Raw genomic sequence first — 21,879 nt, 5'->3', positions numbered from 1 at the left:
AAGTATTATCAACAGCTTCTGATAATATAACCACATGGGCACAAAAATTCCCAATGTTATTTAGTAAAAATGTGGGTTGTTTAAAAAAATTTGTTCACAAAATTATATTGAAGGAAAATATTACTCCAATAGCTCACAAAGTTAGAAGTGTACCTTTGGTATTGAGGGGTCCTCTAAAGGAGGAATTAGAGAGATTGTGTAAACTCGATATAAATGAACCTATTGAGGCGTCTGATTGGTTAAGTCCAATTGTTTTAGTAAGGAAACCAAATGGAAAGATAAGGATGTGTGTGGACTTGAGGGACTTAAACAAGTGCATATGGATTGATCGCCATCCTTTACCCAATATTGCGGAGTTGTTATCAGGTGTGTCTAAAGGAAGATATTTTTCAACAATTGACCTGTCAAATGCTTACCATCAAATTATGTTACATGAAGATTCTCGTCATTTGACATCTTTTGTTACGCCAGAAGGTGCATTCCGTTTCAAAAGAATGCCATTCGGTTTGGCATCTGCCTCAGCTGTTTTTCAGCGTGTGATGCAAAAATTGTTGGGAGGTGTAAAACAAGTAAGATTTTTCCAGGATGATATTTTAATTTGGGGTGTTGACAAACAAGACCATCAGAATTTTATATGATGTGTTGTGCATACTGGATAAAGCTGGTGTGACTGTTAAATTAAATAAATGCAAATTTGCTATTCGAGAAGTAGAATACTTAGGTCATACATAGTCAGAACAAGGTATAAACCCAAACATAAATTAATGGAGGCTATTGAGATGGCTCCAAATCCATTGGATAAGGATCAGCTACGATCATTTCTAGGTCTGGCTGAATTTTATTCAAAGTTTGTAGACCATTTCGCGGATAAAGTTAGACCTTTGAGAGAATTCATGAGAAAGGGTTGTCAGTTTGTATGGTCAACAGAATGTGAAAAGGCCTTTAAAAATATAAAAGATTGTATTATAAATGCAATAGCCTTAGCACCATATAAACCGGGTGATAAACTAATTATTGCAACTGATGCGAGCATGTATGGTCTAGGTGCTGTTCTTATGCAGAGGAATAAATATGGTCATGAAAGAATAATTGCATTTGCTTCAAGGACATTAAGAGGTGCAGAATTTAATTATTCAACAATTGAGAAGGAAACTATGGCGTGTTGGTGGGGTATTCAAATTTTAGAAATTTTGTATGGGGTGTCAATTTTGAACTTTGGACTGACCATAAGCCATTAATTGAAGTATTTACAACAAAAGTTGCAGGAAGGGCTACCCCACGCGTTGCAAAATGGTTATTCAGATTACAGGAATATACATTCACAACAAAATATATTCCTGGAATAAAAAATGCCAATGCAGATTTTTTATCTCGATGTCCATTAGATGAAATGAACCATGTGGAGGAAATGATATCTTAGTGGCAGATATAGTAAATGCAAGTCTCAAAGCACTATCAGAACAAGAATGGAGACTTGCAATAGAGGAGGATGAAATTTGTCAGAAGATAATACATTTGTTGCCAAAGCGTTGGAAGTGGGAATGGAACAAATTAGATGAGATCTCCAATTATAAGTCTAGTTGGACAGAATTGTCGTGCATTAATGGAATTTTAAGATGTGGTGATCGGTTATTAGTGCCAAAATCATTACGGTGTAGAGTATTAACTGCGCTTCGTGAGGGTCATGGTGGGATGTCTGCCATGAAACGCAAAGTTCGATTGGATTTTTGGTGGCCAGGTTTAGATCATGATGTGGAAAGATTTGTAAGGGAATACGTTGCATGTGCGCATAGTGATAAGTCTCACAGTCCAGTTAATACGCCAATAACAGCTATAGATTATCCTGAATGTGCTTGGCAGACATTGGGTATAGATGTGTGTGGACCTTTTGACATATTAGGAAGTGAGAGTAGGTATGCTGTGGTGCTGATAGACTACTATTCCAAATGGCCAGAAGTTACTTTTGTTAGAGAAGTAAAAACAAAAACAATTATAGAATTTTGTAAAGAAGTGTTTAGGCAAGAAGGATATCCGGAGACTTTTGTTTCTGATAATGGTCCACAGTTTGCAGCAAGAGAATTTGAGGAATTTCTAAAACAGTGTGGAATTTTGCACAGAAGAACTGCTGTATATAATCCACGTGAGACTGGTCTTGTTGAGAGGTTTAATTGAGTTGTGGGGGAAAATATACAATTGGCTGTGAAATATAAATTGGATTGGAAGGAAGAAATGAAGATAATGGTGTGGAATTATCGCACTACTCCACATTCTTTGACCGGTGAAACTCCGTTTGTCTTGTTGAGGGGTAGGAAGGCTTGCACTATAGCTGTTCCAGCTTGGATGAATAAAGACAAAGTAGTAAGAGTGGATGAAGAAAACATGAGAAAGGGTGTTGAAATAAAACAACAAAAATATTGTTCAAAGGGAAAAGAACATACAATAAAAAATGAAAATTTACGTTGGAATATAGGTGATGTAGTAAAAGTTAGAAGATTCCAAGATTATAAGAAAGGTGAATCAAAATGGTCTGATCCTAAGAAAGTTCGGAAAGTAATGAAATATTCAGTGATTTTGGATGATGGGAAGAGATGGAATCTAAGGAATGTTGTGAAATGTAGCGATTTAGAAACAAACAAATTTGGAAAAGACAATCATGAATTAATAACAAAACAAACAGATGCAAATAAAGATGTTATGGAATATAAAGGGAAAAGTTATGAAGGAGTAAAGTTGCGGAGGAGTAATCGTCAAAGGACAATTCCAAGAAGATATAGAGAATGAATTTAAACATTATATTAATATAACATGTAAATAGTTAATGTATCATTTTTGTGATACCGTTATGTTTTATGTTGTTAATAAGGGAGATATGTTGTATATTTATATACTCAAGTTACAGTGTTTACGAAGTTGCCATGACAATTAGAATGGGGGAATGGAGTGCAGATGGGTGAAGTGACAGTTGCTGAGGACTGATCTCTGAGCCGTTTGTGTGTACATCATACTGAAAAAAGATGTAACATTTGGATTGGTGTCCAGTGATATTTTGGAAGAGAAAGAGACGTTTTACTGTCAGCCAAGGGAACTTTACTGAGAACTTTACTGAGAACAAACAAAACATTTTCCATCTTACTTTTGGAACTTCATTACCACACTCTCGCTCACATTTCGTTCATCAGACTGCTAAGCCCCGCTTCATAACCCGATAACCGCACCTCTGCGGTCATTAAGCATAAGAAGGAAACACTTCCTATATGGGAACAAAACACACTTCCAAACAAAGCGTGCTACCCATAGCCAGGCAAGCACTTCAGCGCAAAACACAGGTGCTTTTGAAACGCTCTTTAAATGTTGCAAAATACAGTAAAAACACTCACACGCCCCACGGTGCTGGAACCTTGGGGCCCCACCTACCATATTCACCCATAGATGAAACTAACCCCTTTTCGATGTTATTTTGCGCAGTAGTAAAGCGAACGCTCAAGGTTGTCACTTGGTTGATTAACGTCATTTATTTTATTACAGCTTGACAGAAACTTGGTTACGTCCTCGAAGATATTCGTAGTCTGTCTTCTCTTTTAATACCACTAGCTTGTTTTTCGACGCACGGCTGTTTTCGGGTGTGAGCGGAAGTGATGTCTAGGGGCGGCTCTCGCGGGAATCGGCGAGTGTTGTGCTGCTGCTCAGGACGCTGAGTGACTGAACCTGTCAGCTGGAGTGGCTCGTGAGTGATTGATTGACAAGTGCCAGGGGCTGGGTGCCTGTAACTCCCTTTTGCAGAGAGGCTGTGGAGGCGATTCCGGTGCCTCCCGCGGAGAACCCCCACTATGACCCACCCCCGCCCCACCTTCTACCGTCAGGAGCTGAACAAGACGATCTGGGAGGTGCCCGAGAGATACCAAAACTTGTCCCCGGTGGGCTCCGGGGCCTACGGCTCCGTCTGGTGAGTGAAACGTCTTGGTATAAAAGTCGTTCTGGACGGAGGATTCAGACTCTTGCAACCGTGCAGAGCTGGGGGAGCTTGCAACATGGGCGTTCTCGCTGCGTGAGCGACTGTGGGTGCGTGTCTTACATTGGAATTTGCAGTGCTTTTCTCAGTATAGGTGCACGTGCAGTACTACGCATTTCTCCTCTGCGAGCATATGTGCGTAGCACTGGATCTAGGAGTCGTGCACATGCAGTGCCTGGTGATTGCTTAATGCGCAGCACATGGTTTGTCAGTATTGTGCTTGGCCTCTTATGAATGAACATGCACTAGTACAATCGTGGTGCGTGCCCCCTCAGGGTGCATGAACCATGACTGCATGAGTAGTGCATGCGGTGGTCATCCCCTGTGCATATGTGGTCCGTGTTCAGCGTTTGATGTTGTTCTTGGTGTGCAAAGTCTTAAATGTGTATATATACCACCGAGTGCATGCGCGATAGTTGTCATTGGTTATATAAATGGTGCGTTTGCAATTCTTGGATTATGTTTACCATAGTGTATATGACAAGTATGAATAGCGCATGGGATGTCAAGGTGTCACTTCTCCAGCAAGTATAGAATGCATGTCCGGTACGGGATGCATTAGCAGTACACGTGCAGCATAGGCGCATTTGTGAGTTTGAAGTGTACTTCCAGTATAGGGTGTGATCGGTGCTTGCAGGGTCTGTGGTATGTAGGGCAGTACTGTTCGCGTGAGTTGCAAGTGAGTGATTTATGTGATGCACCGCACGGCATTTATGTGATGCGATGCACCTGGTCTGCAGCGCAAAAGAATGACCTGTGTGTGTATAGCACGAAGAGTATGCTTTTTGCCGATAAATGAGTTGTTCATTTGAAATATGTGAGCATGAGTAGTATGTTTGCTGTGCCAGGTGCAACATTCACTCACGTTCAATGCTTATTAGAAGAATGTTGCATTATAGTTTTAGGTATACACCAATGAACCATGTGTACCAGCAGCTACTTTATGATGCGCATTCCACGGTGGGCTTGGGTTTCTGTACCCTCTCGGCATGAGTGGCTGGAGCGGAGTATTTAGAATTGCTTGCAAGAAATTCGACCATACTTAGTATGTGCAGAACAGAACATTGTGTGTATGAACTGTACATTTGCAGTGCAGTGTGCTTTGGTATATGTGTGTGCACCAGTGGGTGCACTCGGGGTCCATTTTCGGCCTTTAGTGGGGTTCTGGGACATGTACAACATGAAATGAGTATAGTGTTGTGCAGCTCCGGGTGTATATGATGTGCTTCTGTAATATGAATATGTGTGCACAACTCAAACTCTGGGTGTGCGTAATACATATGCTGTCTTTTGGACATGTAGTACTGGGTACGTGTGATGAATGTTCCGCATTGAGATATGCATGAGCTTGTAGCACAAGGTGTGCATTAATGATACATGTGCACAGTTTGTGTATGTACAACTTGGGAAGCATGAATTGGTACACGTGCGAAATATAGAGACGTGACTGCCGACCGCAATACTGTGGCGTGAGCGATTTTGATGCAGTGCCTCTTGCAGAACTGCTTCCTATGTATGCATACAGGTACATCATTTGTGCAGCCTCGGGTGCATGGGCTGGAAGTGATGTTCCTAGTGCTCCGGGTTTGTGTGGTGTGTGGGTATTAAGCATCTGGTGTCTCAGTGGAGCATATGCAACCCTGGTGCATTATGGTGCTTGTGCAGCTGCAGGAGTAAGAGTTGTTCGTGCATTGCCTTGTGTGTGCGCAACAAAGGGAGCATAATTGGTCTTTGTAAATCGCTTGGTGCAGTTCTCGGATATGTAAACTGAACAGTATCTGAGTAGTGTCGTACAGCACTGGTACACTACGTCGGATGTTTGCAATGGTAAATACATGATTATTGCGAGTTTAGTGCGTTATCACGAGTGGTCTATATCCGGGTATACCTATGAGTGGCGTTTTAGCTGCATAGTGTGTAATTGTGCATTTGTAGCACTGGGTACACTAGTGGTGTATTTGCTGCATATGGGACATTTGCAGGGATGTCCACCTTGTGCTCATGCAGTATGAGGTGCTTTTCTGATACTTGTGCAGTGCTAGTTGATTCGGTTGTGCATGTTCAGTGCCATGTGCTTCTCTTTTTCTTCTGCAGCTCGGGGTGTGCATGGCTAAGGTGATGTCCCTCGTGGGTCTTTGGTAACTGTACAAGGCTAGGTTTGTTTGTTTAATGTTCTACAAAGCCTGGCATGTTCATAGTCCAGATGCAGAGCTTTATGCATCTAGTGTGTGTACTCTGGCAAGTATAACGTGGCAAGGAAACTTGGACAACTGAGGATGTGTACCATACACGCAACTCAATTGAAAGATAGCGGTCAATACCAAGTCTTTGTGCAGCCTCTTTTCATAGTCAAAGTACACATTATCTGTTGTTGCATATCTGCTTGTTGCGTTGGTGGCACAATTGCTGCTGTTGAAACCACTGAGCCATATGTGCCTTGTAGGGTTTATAATTGAAGAATATATATGTTTGTTTCAGAACATTCTGTTAATCAAATGGAGGCGTGTAGCCAAAACGTGTTGTGCTGGATAAAACTTAGATGTATGGCCAAAAAATCAATGTTACTTTTTTTGTCAGTTTCTGCTACTTCTTAGTTTTCTTAGGTGGTTAAGGCCGCAGGTATTAAACGTATGATTTGCAGGGACTTTCTAGCAAGAGTAGAAAATGAAAACTGGGTTATATAAACGTTTTCAGAAAGTTAGACTGTTGCTTAATTAGCTGTAGGAAATCATACAATTGTTACCAGTCCGAGGCTATCTTTGTTCAAGATATAACCACTCATGTCTCGTAGAAAGCTGCTGACTTGGAAGTCTAGGAATCTAGGCTCTAACCTTAGCATGGGAAGATGACCAAACGAGAGCTTCTAGGCAAAATATTTAATCACTGTGTCTTTAATGAAAAAGTAGCTTGAACGTGCGCCACAGAAATCATGTTAATGTACTGTAATTGCCTGGTCCCATTTATCATCAAGGGCCTCTACCACTGGTCCATGCAACCATTCTCCACCCTTTTATCTAATGCACCCATTTGTTACTATGTAATGGGTTTCTGCTAGAATTACTTTATTCATTAATATATTAAATACACTGAAACAAATATAAATACGATACAACTAATATTAAAACCACATTGTTTTGCCTTCAATTCCGCTGGCAGCTAAAAAACATACAGTTTATTTGTAGGTGCCTGCATTTAAACAATTCACAGAATTATACCATATTTGGTAGAAAGCTAGCTTTCGGTACACAGGTAACGCTTTTGCTTATTTGGTGTAAATCCGTTCAGTAGCTTTTGAGACATTAAAGGGAAAATAAATTTTTATGTCTCTGGCCGTGATGTCTTCATGAATAATTTGCGAAATTTGTGAATCTTTTACGAATACGCATGTGAAAAGAAGCGTTGCAATTGGATGACCACAACCTGACTAAAAAGTTGCGGCCACCGTTTTATTTCACAGGACATGGTCCCAGGGGGTGCAAATCCAAATTATAAGGGGTCAGGGTGAAGGTGCCCTGACCCCCGGGGTGTGATATAGGTGTGTTTTAGGGCCAAATTATGGGATTAAAATAATTTTGCCTCACCATCTGTGATTTTTGCAGATTATTTCGCAAATATGGAAACATTTTGGAAGAAAAACCACACTCATTCATACACTGATTCTTTCACTCATGCATGCACTCCGAGACTCTTGGCCCACTCACACACCCACTCAGACACTCATACACCCATTGAGACTCACACACCCACTTTCAAACCCACTTAAACACTCACACACCCACCCACAGATCCACTTACAGATAGGCCCTGTGGCCAACTTGCGCTGCCCACGGCCAAACGGCATGCATGGTTGGGTGGTTATAAGGGCCTGACTGCGAGGCCTGGTTGCAGGCCCGTCCTCGGCCGTGTGCAGCGGGGATTGGAGTAACATATAGTACTTAAAATTGCTTTACGTTAAAAAACTATAGATATTGACTGAAAAAAAACAAAGGTTAAAGGAACGTTATAGTTAGGTTCTCAGTTTACTCGTACAAAAGCATAGAAATTCAGAAGTTATAGTTAGAGTTCTTTTAAGTAACTAAAGCTTGCGCCCTTATAAGTTGCGCCTTCGCCATGCACAGCTAATTTGTCTGCATATTATATCATTGATAAGTTCTTGTATGGCATCTTTGTTATCACTGCAGATTTGCAATAAAATTAATGATAAGTAAACTGTGCATGGCAAGGGCGTGAGTTACAGTTACCTTTAGGGTGCAAGTTATAGTTACTTAAAATAACTAACTGCTGAATTTCTATGGTCTTGTACGAGTAAATTCAGAACCTAATCATAATGTTCCTGTAACTTTTTTTGTTTTAGAGTGAATGTATGTATGTATGTATGTATGTGTGTGTGTGTGTATATATATTTTATATAAATGAAAAATACATTGCAAATGATGGCATTTTGCTTTTTCACATGTGCCTAAACGCGCTCCCCTCCAGTGCTTTGGCTGTTAGGCCAATCTCTGCACTAATTCCAGTTTTCTTTCCTTTTACCCTTGCAGTGGTTCATTTCTTCTTGCAAACAGCTATATCACATTTGGATGGTAGTTTTATATTGAATTACTCTTATTCTTTTAACCGCTTGGGTGCCCTGGATGAGCTGGGCTCGCCCTTGGCCACGGTTGTCAAGACGAGCCCAGCTCAACTGCACCTGGCCCTCAGCCCCCCATAAGGGATGGAAGGGGAATCGCTTCCCCTTACACCTGACCACCCCCGATTCCCCTTCCGACTGGGAGGAGGGACAGGCAGAGACATCGAAAGGAAGGAAAGGCTTTTCCTTTATTTTGATGTCATTCTGAGCATTTATGCTACTTGCATCACTTCATAGGAGTGTATGTGTTTTTAGATTGTCTTAATCCTGTTTTTTCTCCGCACAGTTGCTGTAACCTCTACTTTCTTGTGTTCATTCTCTTTTACTTTCCATCCTCTCCCCTTCTACTCTTTGGTGCAGCATAAAAACACTAATAGGCCACAGGCTTTTATCATCGCTTTTAATGCCATACCATACCACTTCGTACAATACTATACAACGATGGGTCACACCACACCATACCAATAGATATACAGTGACATACCATACTTTAGAGTGACTGGCCATACCATCCCATGTCATACAACACAGTAAGATACAATACTATACCATACTAAACAGTGGCATACCGTACTGTGACAGGCCACATCATACTATTCTATACAATGACAGGTCATACCCTACATATCATAGGATATAATGACAGGCTATGTCACACCATAACATACTATACAATGACAAGCCATACTCTACAGTGACAGGCTGTACCTTACCATACTATACTATACACAGGACTTGAAAAATCATAAAAATGTTTACTAGATCTGCAGGTCTAGTGACTTCTCTAATCGACCTAATTCTAATGCTCTTGACCCATAAATTGGTTTCAAACTATGTATTCCTTGGCAAATATGTTTAATTCTCTGAGCCACCATTTTTTCCTTTATCACCAATGAGAGAACCATCAAACACTCAAGCTCAGCATGTCTGCTGTACAAAAACACTTTTGTTTGATTTAATAGCCTAAACATTTGCTCCATCTACAATACAAATCTAGCCATGTATAGAATACAGATGACCGTTGACTTGCCTCTTAGTTCATTAACTGCTTTGGCATCAGGGCGGGGGCAGGAATGTTTCTCAAATCATGTTTAAAAAAGATATCACTTTTAATAAATATAATGTGTTTAAATCGAGTTTCTGCAAATATTTGTCATTTACACATCACCAAATAAAGTGTTTTGATCTGTTTTACTCATATTTAAATCTGTGTTTGCATCACACTTTTGGTATAGCTTCTGAGTTTAATAAAAATGTTTTTTTCGTAATTCCTGATATATTTCGAAATACTTGTATTATTCATCAACAAGCTGTTTAAATGTGTTACGAAAAAAAAACACTGTCCGCTTACAGCCTTTTGTTTATCAATGATTTTCAGACTGTTCATTTGACAGAAACCTATAACTGTAATAAGAGAAAGAAAAGTAAAACACAATTTTCCAGGATAAGATACGTAACTACTAGTAAAATGACAAACTGACATTTGACCTCTGTCCTTGAACAGACAGCAAATGTGTCAAGATAAAAACAAGATTTAAAGGTGTCTTTGTTGCTGATTCTCTTGCTTCCTTTCCAGCTTAAGTTCACTCGCCAGAACAGACCAGTAGGTGCTAGAAATAGCTCGACCTGATAAAATTGGACAAGCCATAGCAAGTGGGCCTGTAGAATTTCCAAGGCCTGATACAATGACATACCATACCATGCCATATACAATGAAATACTATACTATAGAATGACAGGCCATACAGTGTCATACAATGACAGGCCATACTACACCATACTTAATAGTGACACACCATACCATACAATGACAGACTGTACCATAAAATACAATAACAGGCTACATCATACTATCCCATTCAACAACAGGCCATACTATACAGTGATATGCCAGACCATACCATACCATACCATACCATACAGTGACAGGCCATACTATACCATACCTAACCATATACAATGCCTGCCCATTATATAACATACTATAAAATGACAGGCCATGGCATACAATACCATACCATACAATTACAGGTTATACTACATACTGTCCAATGACAGGCTGTACCATACTAAACAGTGGCAGGCCATGCCATACTATACAGAAACAGGCCATACTATGCTATACTATATACAGTGAAAGGCCATGCATACAATGCCATATAATGACTTACCATGGTAAGCAGTAACAGGCTATATATATCATATCAGACTGTACAATGGCAAGCCATACCATGTCATGCATATCATACCATTCATTTACAGGCCATACCATACTAAACAGGCGACAGGCCATAGCATATTTCACTATGACAGGCCATACCCTGTTATATGATAACAGGCCATACCATCCCGTACCATTCTATACCATACAATGAAAGGCCATAACATACTATACAGTGACATACCATACTATTCATTAGCAAGCCATATCATACCATATAATGACAGGCCATACCATACCATACCATACTATACAATGACAGTCCATGCCAAGATATATGTGGGAAAAAGGGACTTATGAATGCAGGGACTTTGCTGCTCAGGGTGTGCCTTAAATTCCAGCTTGATTCTCTTATCAGAGCTCATCAGAGACTTCTCAGGCAGGTGTTGGAAGACGCATACTGCAATGCCCTGTACCCAAAGCTTCGCAGGCATGGCTGTCTGCCCTGCTGCCCACTTCTCTACCCGGTGCAAGGCAGAAGTGAGGTTGCTGCTATTGTGTTCTGAAGAAGAATATATCCTCACTGCTCTAGCCCCCCTAAACAAAAATCCCGAGTACACCTCCAGCTCTGTTTAAGGCTGACCCCACTGTCACATCCCCACACAGACGGAAGACCATATTTAACTCGCTCATTCCATCTAACAAACTAGTCGGCATCTCCCATCAATTTCCGATTTTATACTGCTGGAGTCCTACTACAGCGGTTGTCCACCATCTGACTGTCATTGTGCTTGTCAGCAGGAGGCAAGACTCAAGTTGATCTTTCTTTTGAAAATGACTCCCTGCCTTCCAGTTCTTTCAGAGCCTTTAAATCAGTGCAGTGTGCTTGCACTCTGAACGCAGTTGTGTTAGAAAAGATGCAGGGGTTGTGTTGTCTGTTGTGTAGGGGCAATTGAATCCCAGCACATTAAGCCACGTTCCTTTTCTTTTTTCTTTTAAATTTCTGTTTTTTTCCCACTTGTGGGACTTAGCTGGCCCGCACGTTTCTAGTTTTACATCTGTGCGCTGATTTCTCGTTGGTGCAAAGTAGGGTCTCGGCGACTTTCAGTTGTCACTGCTTCACTGCTGACACCAGTTGTGTCCTGTGGGTAGTTGGGTATACATGTGCTCAGATGTTGCTATCTGAACTTGTGCTGCTTTCCATAGCAAAAGAAATACTCATCTGGCGGTATGGGACAAAACATTCAGACCTAAATCCACACAAGTGCCTGGAGGTGATTAGGTTTGTTTTGATGCTGTTGAAGTGCAATCACTAACTAGCTGTAGGTTGCGGTTAGGTAGGCCTTAACTCTGAAGCAGGTCCCCACAGGGTGCATCGAAAAGCTAGAATACTATAGATGCATTTCCCGCTTCCCGGAGGAAGACCAACCTGACCACCAAGGCTCCAGCAGGGTACACAGGCCTGCCACAGTCTTTGGGAAGGAAAGAGCCCACTTACCAATTGCAGGCTGGTCCAGAGAGCCCACTCATATCACCAAGCTGTTGAACAGGGGAGGTGAGCATTTTTAAACTCCTGCCCCCTGCTGGAGCCATCTCTTTGGTTCTGGAGTGCAAAAGGTGCCCTACAAGTGGGGGCAGAGTCGATCTAAATTCCAGGTGCTATATTACCTACAGTCCCCCATAGGCGTAACAGACGTATGCCTGTTTTTTTGTGCCTATAGGTGCTGTAGTATTTTAGAAGATGTCACGTTCAGGATTCCGGGTTCATCATGAGCAGTGGAACTTTATATGACTAAGCCTGTAAACACGCATTCGATGTCTCACAGGTAAAAAAAAAAAAAAAAAAAAGCCTGTCACTTTAATTCTCCAGTCATGGTACACTGCCAACACCATGCTCCATGCATGTAACTGGTAGCAGTGATGGCAATTATGTGGATCCGCTTGGTGTGCCCCTTCCAGTACAAGACTAGGTCCTGAACCTATTGTTGTCAAAAGGCCGGGTTGATGCCAATGCATGCACATAAGATTAGTGTGTCACATGGCCAGCAATCAAAAACCAGGATCACAGGTATCCAGTTCAGCTCGCAGGGCACGGAACATAATTGTACATCATGCACGGGACATTTCTGTCACAACAAAAGTTTGCATTGACGTTTGTCTTCAAGCATCCCGATTGTCAACAAAGTCTGTGCATATGCAATGGGAAGGCAAGCAAAATATATTTAGGTGCACACAATGAATTGTTATCCAGGAGAAAATGGATTGGGCAGTGGCACGTCCAGGCAGCATAACATTCTCATCGGGTAGACCAAAGGTATTCCATGCAATCCCAATACACCTCCAACTCCAGATTCTGCATCCTAGCCACTCAATATCAGGGAACTCGTGTATTCTCAGTTCTGTTACAGCTGGCGGACATGGCAGCAGTTAGATGTGGCACAATAGAAGTTTGCTCCCAAAAGTGAACAGACACAAAGTCTCCGGTACAAGCGTGTAAGTTGCAGAGGCTGGCTTCCAAGAATTTTAGCACAGATTGGAACACTCTTGCTAAAAAACAGCATTTGCCATTTTGTGGTATACCATTCTGTCCCCTATGGTGGGGGCTGACTCTACCTTGTACTTGCTGAATTCAAGTGTTATAGTGGTACTAATTAGGTGAAACTCTTGCCTGTACTGTATTAATGTTTTAAGGTAGTAGTTCATCTTAATTTCTTAATGAAGGAATACTACCACACGACTGCATAATTTGCCTTTTGTGCATCATGCTGTATTCCCTTAATGCAACATTAGCAATTTGGGCCATACTGTGTTGTCATCCAGTCAGCTGCTTGGCTAGTTCTTGTGGCTCATTGGACTAATGCATCCACTGCAAGTATATGTATTTGATTTGCTCTAATGATTAGAGGTTTTACTCCTGGATGTTCTACTCAGCCTTTCACTCTTCTGAGCTCGAAAAAATGAGTGCCAGTAAGTTGGGGAGCACCTACTGAAGAAGCACAGGATTCCATATTGTGTATGTGTTTTTTGTTTATGCGAATGTTTACATGCCCCATCTTCAATTCCTTTTATGCTTGTTGCTCACACAGCTACAGTGCTTATACTGGGGCATAACTAGCACCAGTAGAAAGCAACTCCTGACTTCATGTCTAACTGATACGAGTGGGACCCAACTCTAGCATTTTCCTAATACACTAAATTGCTATGAAGAAGATCATAAAGCCATGCATTATTAACAATCAAAACATAAGACGTATTGAGTTAAGGAATGACGGTCAAGGTGTCTTGCCAGCATATCACAATGTAAAGTCTCATACTTTTCTAAAGTAAGGTAGCAATGACCGGGAATAACATTGATAAGGTTTTCCAGAGAGCAGAGCCAATACGTTCGTAGCACAATGCTCAGTCAGGCTAACAGGGCTTGAAAAATGAATAGGCACCTGGCTTTCCTGCTTGACTGAAAGTGAATTAAACATGGCTTCTGTAAGACTGTTGAAGTACGGCGACCCGGAGTGAAGGGTTCCCGGTGTGCCTTACTGACTTAGGCACAGCTACTAGAAGTGGGCAGCTGCCCATTATTCCTGATTGATTAGAGGTAATGAAGCATGGCTTTTAAGAGTGTGACTGTTGAAGCATGGTCACTGGCAAGCAAAAGTTTGCACAATGTGCCTGACTGATTGAAGCACAGCTACCACAAGTGGATGGCAATCTGGCACACCTGATTGACTGAAGGTGATGCCAGTGTACGTTCAGCAGGCGGGGAAATAATATAAAAGGGTCATTTTAAATGTAGAGCACAAAATGAAACTGTGATGGATCGTTTGTAATTGAAAGCAGACAATATGCTGTGGCTTTTGCTCTTCCGAACAAAAAAGTGTGGTCTCCTGTACGGGTGTTTGGGGTGGGTGACCGGGTAGGGGTACCACAGCTATACTTTCATCACTCATCCTGACATCTACAGAGACCATGATATCCAAACAGTTTGATAGCACAGACGGGTACTAAAACCACAGCCACTAGGTGTATGCTTAGCTGCACACCCTGCTCTCATCTTAGTCCAAACATGACTGTTGAGGAATGCACTGGCATACAAACTGGGGTTTCATGCACCGGTCCTGGTTCAACTGCCTGTGATTCAGAACCTGCATCATTATACAATACATAGTCACCCAATGATAAATCATTGAGAAACTCCACAAATCTATTGTGGAAGTGCACCCCTGATCTGCTACATCCTGATAACATAAACAAGCATTGGCAATGCAATGGATCTTGCGTTTGCTCGAGTAAGAGCTATTTGCGTTGGTCATTCCGAACTGGACATTTCTTGCCACATAAATTGAAAATAAAAAGTAAAACAGAAGTTCGCTCGCAGTCAAACTTATTATCGGGCAAAATGCAATTATCTGTGTTACTGGGTCGATGTGATGCAAAGCACTCGACTACTGCGAGATCGCGCTGCGTAGGAAATAAATAGAAAAAATTAGTCCAGGAACAATATGGAAAACGCAGAGTCTCGTATCTTTTCAGTAGTTGGCCGGTGCGCTCGAGAAGGGCTAAACTCCGGAAAAGGCATGCATGCCTTCCACTAATGAAAGCAAGCAAATTTTAAAAGGTAAGCCCACAAACCAACCAAACTCATGGGCATGCGGTGAGCGTGGTTACAAGCCCATAGAGAGATTACAGCAGGGACAGAGCGCTTTGCGCTCGACCCTAAAAAGCAGTGCTTCCCCTGGTATTCAGCTGGCTTCTCAACTTATTTTGCCTCTTGTATTAAAAAAATAAAAAACACTTATTTACTTTAAGTAGTTGCTCGCCCCCGCTTGTTTTGCTGCAAAGCAACCAATCCCATTTTTTTTCTTATTAGAGTTTGTGTTTCTTTCTTCATTTGCATAACCAAGATTGTGTCCTTTGAAGTTATGTATGTGTGTGCATTTAAAAAATCTGGAGTGTATGTTCCATTGGATATTATCTCTGTGACGTTTTTGAGACGTATGTTAATTTAAGCGGTAAATGTTCAAGTGTGAACTGTTCTGAATAACAGTAACACCTGTTAGTAGAGCCTATTGAGGCTTAAGCGATGAAGCACTGCGGAAGCCCTCAGTTTTCACTATTTTCAGTATCTTGTATATTAGAATTATTGTTACTTTTATAGTGTACTGCACAAAGTGAACAATAGGCGTAACCTATTATTTATACAGTACTTCAAGAATGGTAGCAAGTGCTACATGTAAGGTATCTGCAATACATTTTTAGTATATGTCTTTCTGCTAGCATCTCTTAAAATGTGAAGCCTGGCACTACTAGCTTATATGACATCTGAAACTGGTCGAATACTGTGTCTAAGTCACTCCCAACACATCAGTTGGTCTCATCAGTTTCAGACTAGTAGATTCTCCCCACAACTGCTGGACAGGTAAACTTAGGTTGAGCCCAGAACCCTCGCTGTCTATGACATGCTGCCCTGGGATTTGAGTACCCAGGTTTTTTTGTTTGACGCTGGACAAACACTTCATTCTCGAACCATGACATCACTGTTAAACCAGAAGCCATTCTCTCCTTATTGGGTTGGTTGAAAATTGTACATCTAGCCCCCGCCAGATGTAGACATCCAGATGATAACTCGCAGCTAGAAATTAGCTGTCAGGAAGACCTGGAACAAATACTGACAGAGAACGTGCAAAGAAGATCACACTAGACTAAGAGGAAAAAATGCTCACTATATCAGATCACACGCAGACAGATTGTGGCTGAGGCTTGCAAGATCAAGATTTTTTTCCCCTTGAGGAAGGCCCTCTGTTATGGGCCAGATAATTAACTTGTGTTAAACTCTAGATTGCACAATGGGGCCATTGGGCCTTGGGAGCTTGCACTATACAATTACCTTAACATACCATAGTGTATTTTGCAGCAGTTATTTTAATTACATATTTTGTGTTTGAGTTCCAGACCCCTTGTCACAGCTGTCCCATCCTGCACAGGTTTGCTTTTTTGCAGTTTGTTGGGTTTCTTACATTCTGTGCTCTGAACCCTAGACTTCTCAGGTGCAGCTCCGAAGTCCCATCAGGCATAGATACACGTTGATTGAGAAGCTCTCAAAGTGCAATTTCATTTTTCCCCCCAGATAGTATGCCCTGTGGGACTAGTACGAAAGCCTGATTGGTGGCAGTGTAACAAGAAGCATGAATAACCAAAACTGCTTCTGTACACATGGTTGAAGAATGCCAACAATAAATACTACCACCTCCCCTGTGTTAATCCTTAATTCTAATTTTTTCCCTGCAGCACCCCAGCATGAGGAGCCCTGACCACCTGTCCATCCTTCGGAATGGGAATTCTGTGCTAATAACTGTCATGGTGTTGAAAGAAATGGATTGTGATGTTTCAGGAGAATGGTAGTAATGTGCAACTAAAATGCAGCACTATTGTACCTATCTCTGTGCTGATTAAATACCATCAAGCCCAATGTATAAGGCATTTTTTAGGTTGAAAAAGCCCGCGATTTGCAAAGTCACAGGGCTTATGGGAAATCTTTCTGATTCGCAAGGTGCATGATGTGACCCGTAATAAATTAGAAAAGAAAAGGGGCAATAATGGATTTCACCCTCTATCTTGAGAGTCACTATGCAGTGTATTCTGTACACCTCAATTGCAAGTCATTGAATTGCTATAGACATCCGAAAGTGGGTGGGGAAGCATGGGCAAAATAAAAGCTGTCCAGGACTGCCAGCATAAGAGAAAGCAGACAGGAGCGCTGCATTCTCCTCTCAAATGTTATTCAATGAATGCCAACTTTAATTTTTGAAAGCACCCCCTATTAATTTAAGATCCAAGAGTTGCTTTAAAGTTGCTTTAAATAATGTCTTAATTCCATGAATGTGAATTCAGAGATAGAGGTTTGGAAGGACTCCCTGTAAATGGGCATATATATCTCAGCTACTGTTTAAGACATTAGCCACAGTGCAAAATGAAGGTGAAGTGTCAAATCGGTGCACGCAAAAAACACTAACTTCTTTGAGACCATATCCGTATACATCAATCCCCTTGTGTCTTCTCCCTGGGAAGTGCCTATCATCTGCTGACGTCTGGACTATAGCCAGGGTCTCTTTAGGTTTTGCAGGTACCCAGAGACATTTGGGTTGTGCTGTGGTTTCCATCTGGCGAGGCTTTAAAGGTCCAGCACCCTTGCCTGCACTAGATTCTGGTGTTAAGAACTCAGCCCATTTTTTTTGTAGTTTAAATTTCTCTGTGGGACCAAAAGTTAAAAGCTTCCAAGTGTTCTCCAGAGAGGTTTTGACCCACTGCTGAAAGAATTTCAGATGGGGCAGTGCCTCCTGACCTACTAGGCTGTGTCTGTAGTCTGTGCTGATGTTTCAGAATATATCAGAACTAGTACGAATGAAGCACATTTTCTTTGTAATTCTGAAGTGTGGGGGAAAGAAATATTTGAATACTATCAAAACCCATCAATACACTTGGTGATGACATTTGCACACATTATCCTTCATGTGCAGTAAAACCGTATTTTGGTGCAAATGTAATGGTAATTTCAATTGAAATGTGTTTCTATAATGGCAGCGCACTACCACACCATGCATACTCAACACTTCACTCAGTCTAATCCAATCAGTCCCACCCCACTCCAATCTGCCCCAATCCACCCCACTCCAGTGTACCTCATTCCCTCTCACTCCACTCTACCCGAATCCACTCCAATCTACTCCACTCCAAATTTCCCGTCTCCATTCCAAATTACCTCTCCACTCCCAACTCCACAGCTCCTCTCCATTCTATTCTGCTCCAATTTACCCCTTCCCCCACAGTCTACCTGCTCCAGTCTACCCTACTCCATTGTTCCACACTCCTCTCTACCCAAACCTACCCCACTTCAGTTTACTCCAATCTACTCCACTCCACCCCAATTTACTCCATTCCAAGCTACCCTATTCCAACCATCCATCTCCCATCTACCCAAAACCATTCCAATTTACCATACTCTACTCCACCCAATCTGCCCCACTGTTCCCCCATCCTAATCTACCCACTTACACTCCACTCAACCCCACTCCACTATTCCCCAATCTATTTCCATCCACTCTATCTAGTTCTACTCTGCCCCAGTCTACCCCACTCAAATCTACCCACTCCAGTCCACCCAATCTGCCCTCTCCACCCCAATCTACCACACTCTATTCCACTGTACCCAGTCTACCCCACTCCACTCTAATCTACTGCATGCCACTCAAATCTACCACTATCCAGTCCAGTGTAACCCCACTCCATCCCACTCTGCCCACTCCACCCAAAACTACCCAACTCCAATCTACCCAACTTCTCGCCAGTCTACTCCACTCCACACTATCCCACTCCTATCTCACTCCAGTTTACCCCACTCGATTCAATCTACCCCCTCTTTTCTACTATCTATCCCACCATAATCGACCCAATCTATCCCACTCTAATCTACCCCTCTTCACCCCAATCTACTCCTCTCCCCTCCTATATAAATCTATCTTGCATCTGCCTGCCGCACTCCAATGTACCCCAATCCACTGCACTCCACTCTTCACCAATCTACCAAACTCTGCTCCAACCAACCCCAATATACCTCTTTACTCTAACCTATCTACCCCACTCAATCCTATCACACTCCACACCAATCTACCCCACTCCAGTCTACCCCTTTCTACCTTATCTACTCAACTCCACCCCAATATATCCCAGTTCAGTCTACCTCACTCGAATATGTCCCACTTGAATCTACCCTACTCTGATCTACCCCACACCTCTCCAGTCTACCCCACTCACATAGTTAAGCCTACCCTACTCTACCACACTTCACTCTACCCAAATCTAACCCACTCCACTCCAATCTACCCAACTCAGTCTACCACTCTTCACTAAAATCTACCACACTCCAGTTCAGCCCAGTCCAATCTACCTCACCCCACTCCAAACTATCCCACTCCAACCGTTCCTATCCAGTCTACCCCAGTTGATTACAATCAATCCCACTCCACCCTAATCTACCCTACTACACTCTTCCCCAGTCTGTCTCACTCCACTCTTGACTCAACTCGAGTCTATCCAACTCAGCTCAACTCCACCCCACTCCATTCAGTCCCAAACTACCCCACCCCACTCCACTCAATCTACCCCACCCCACTCCACTCCGTACTACTGCATGACACTCAAATCTACCCCACTACAGTCCAAATCCACCCACTCCTGTCTACCTTACCCCATTCCACCCCAAACTACTCTGCTCCAGTCTACCCCGTCCAGTCCACCCCAGTCTACTCTACTCCAGTCTACTTCACTCCACTCCAGTCTACCCAACGCTAACCCAGTCTACCCCACTCCAGTCTACACCATTTCATCCTAATCTACCCCACAGTAATCTGTCCAATTCCATTCTAACCTACTCCACTCAATCCACCTGATACGCTAAAGGCCTGGAAAGGGAGCTGCCTTTCCAGGCCTCTAGATGCACCCCCCATGGTCCCTGACGTGTTTAAAAAAAAAAAAACGGTGCCAAAGTTAAAGCACCACCTCAGTAACGTACTAATCATCCTAATTTCTTGCGCATGGTGAAGACAAATTAAACGTTACCTCTGCATTTCCTTGAAAATGTTATCTGTAAACTTTGATGGAGATGTTTGGATCCTTGCTTATTTCGAGTGCAATATCTCATGTAGTGACTGTGACAAGTGGGTTCTTTCTGGTCATCTGCTGCTGAGACCAGAGATCCTGTTCTCCCTTTCAAAAACTACAAGTATGCAAAGTGGCCTAGTAGCCCTACCCATTTGGCTCCGCTCCATATACATTAGTGGTATGCAATGTCTTCATCTCTTTTTTCCTGGAAGGTGGACAGCTTACTAAAAGGACCCCGAGCACGTTTCTTGCCGATTTTGGAGACGCGTTCTTAATACACAGGAGTATAAACACATCTCTGCCAAACAAAGAACCACTTCATGAGTGGAGTGGGGTTGGGTGGTTCTAGGTGACAGGTTCTGCGGCCAAACCCTGCTGCGCACAGCCTAAGGCCTTGCTTGGCACAGGGTTGGGTGGTTATCGGGGGAGGCCGTAGGCAGGCCCCGAAGCCAACCCTGGCATGCCTGGCCACAGTCCGTGCATATCACAGGTTTGGGTGGTTATAGAGGGTTGGCTGCAGGGTTCGGTGCAGGACCGACCCTGTGGCCAAACCACACCGTGCATGGCCCAAGGCCATGCGTGTCATGGGGTTGGGTGGTTATAGGGGGCAGGCTGCAGGGCTTGGCCGCAGGCCAGGCTCTGCAGCAGTGGTTGGATTAACGTAAAGTAATAAAATTACTTAACATTAAAAAAAACATAGAAATTCACTGAAAAAAAACAAATATTGCAGTTACATTAGTTAGGTTCTGAATTTACTTCCACAAAACTATAAACATTCAGCGGTTAAAGTTATGGTTAGCTAAAGTAAAGCATCCCCATTGACAAACTAATGCATGAACTCCTCTCTCTCTCTCTCTCTCTGTGCCAACTCCACGTCGGACATGTAGAAATCTAATGTTAAAATATTCTTACAGGGACTAGCACTCAAAAGCTGTTTTTCACTGTGATTGGCCTAGCTGCCCTATGTAGAAAACAGGAGTACAGTCCTATTACTGGATCCCGGAAATGGTCCTAGCTAGAAACATTAAACAACTATTTGTACTAGTTATTAAAAAGCCAATTCAGTAGTGGATTTGGATTTTTTTTTAAATACATATTAGGAAAAGTAACTTTTAGAAAGTTACCTTATCACTGCCTGAACTTCTTGGAGGCTAAATTTATATTTGTTGTCTCACTTCTGCCAGTAATTAGCATTTGAATATATTTAAAATAGGATTGACAGACATGCCCTGGAACAAACAACAGGCAGACCTGATTGGGCAGAGATGACTCCTGAATATGCAGGATGGGGCTTTTTGACATTATATTGGCAAACCCCGCTTGAACGTCAAATCCTGCTTAATAGGTCTGCTGGATTGACATATAACACTTTGTGGCACTTGAAAGGAAGGGAAACAGAATGCCAAAACAATTCTTGTTTATCCACTG

At 42.3% G+C, this 21,879-nt stretch overlaps 1 protein-coding gene across 3 annotated transcripts in view; it reads left to right on the top strand.

Moving 5' to 3' along the window:
* Positions 1 to 3,641: 3,641 nt before the first annotated feature.
* Positions 3,642 to 21,879, top strand: part of MAPK14 (mitogen-activated protein kinase 14) — a 349,835-nt gene continuing 331,597 nt past the window's right edge. The window contains exon 1 of one of the 3 annotated variants that reach the window (XM_069238758.1): positions 3,642 to 3,943. In XM_069238758.1, coding sequence (XP_069094859.1) covers positions 3,828 to 3,943 — 116 coding nt within the window. In that variant the 5' untranslated portion in view covers positions 3,642 to 3,827. The remainder of the gene's footprint in view (positions 3,944 to 21,879) is intronic. The other 2 variants (XR_011204863.1, XM_069238759.1) reach the window with 2 other exon arrangements.

This window comes from Pleurodeles waltl, chromosome 6 (assembly GCF_031143425.1).
Source record: "Pleurodeles waltl isolate 20211129_DDA chromosome 6, aPleWal1.hap1.20221129, whole genome shotgun sequence".
Lineage (NCBI taxonomy): Eukaryota > Metazoa > Chordata > Amphibia > Caudata > Salamandridae > Pleurodeles > Pleurodeles waltl.
This window is presented reverse-complemented; position numbering and strand designations above follow the sequence as displayed.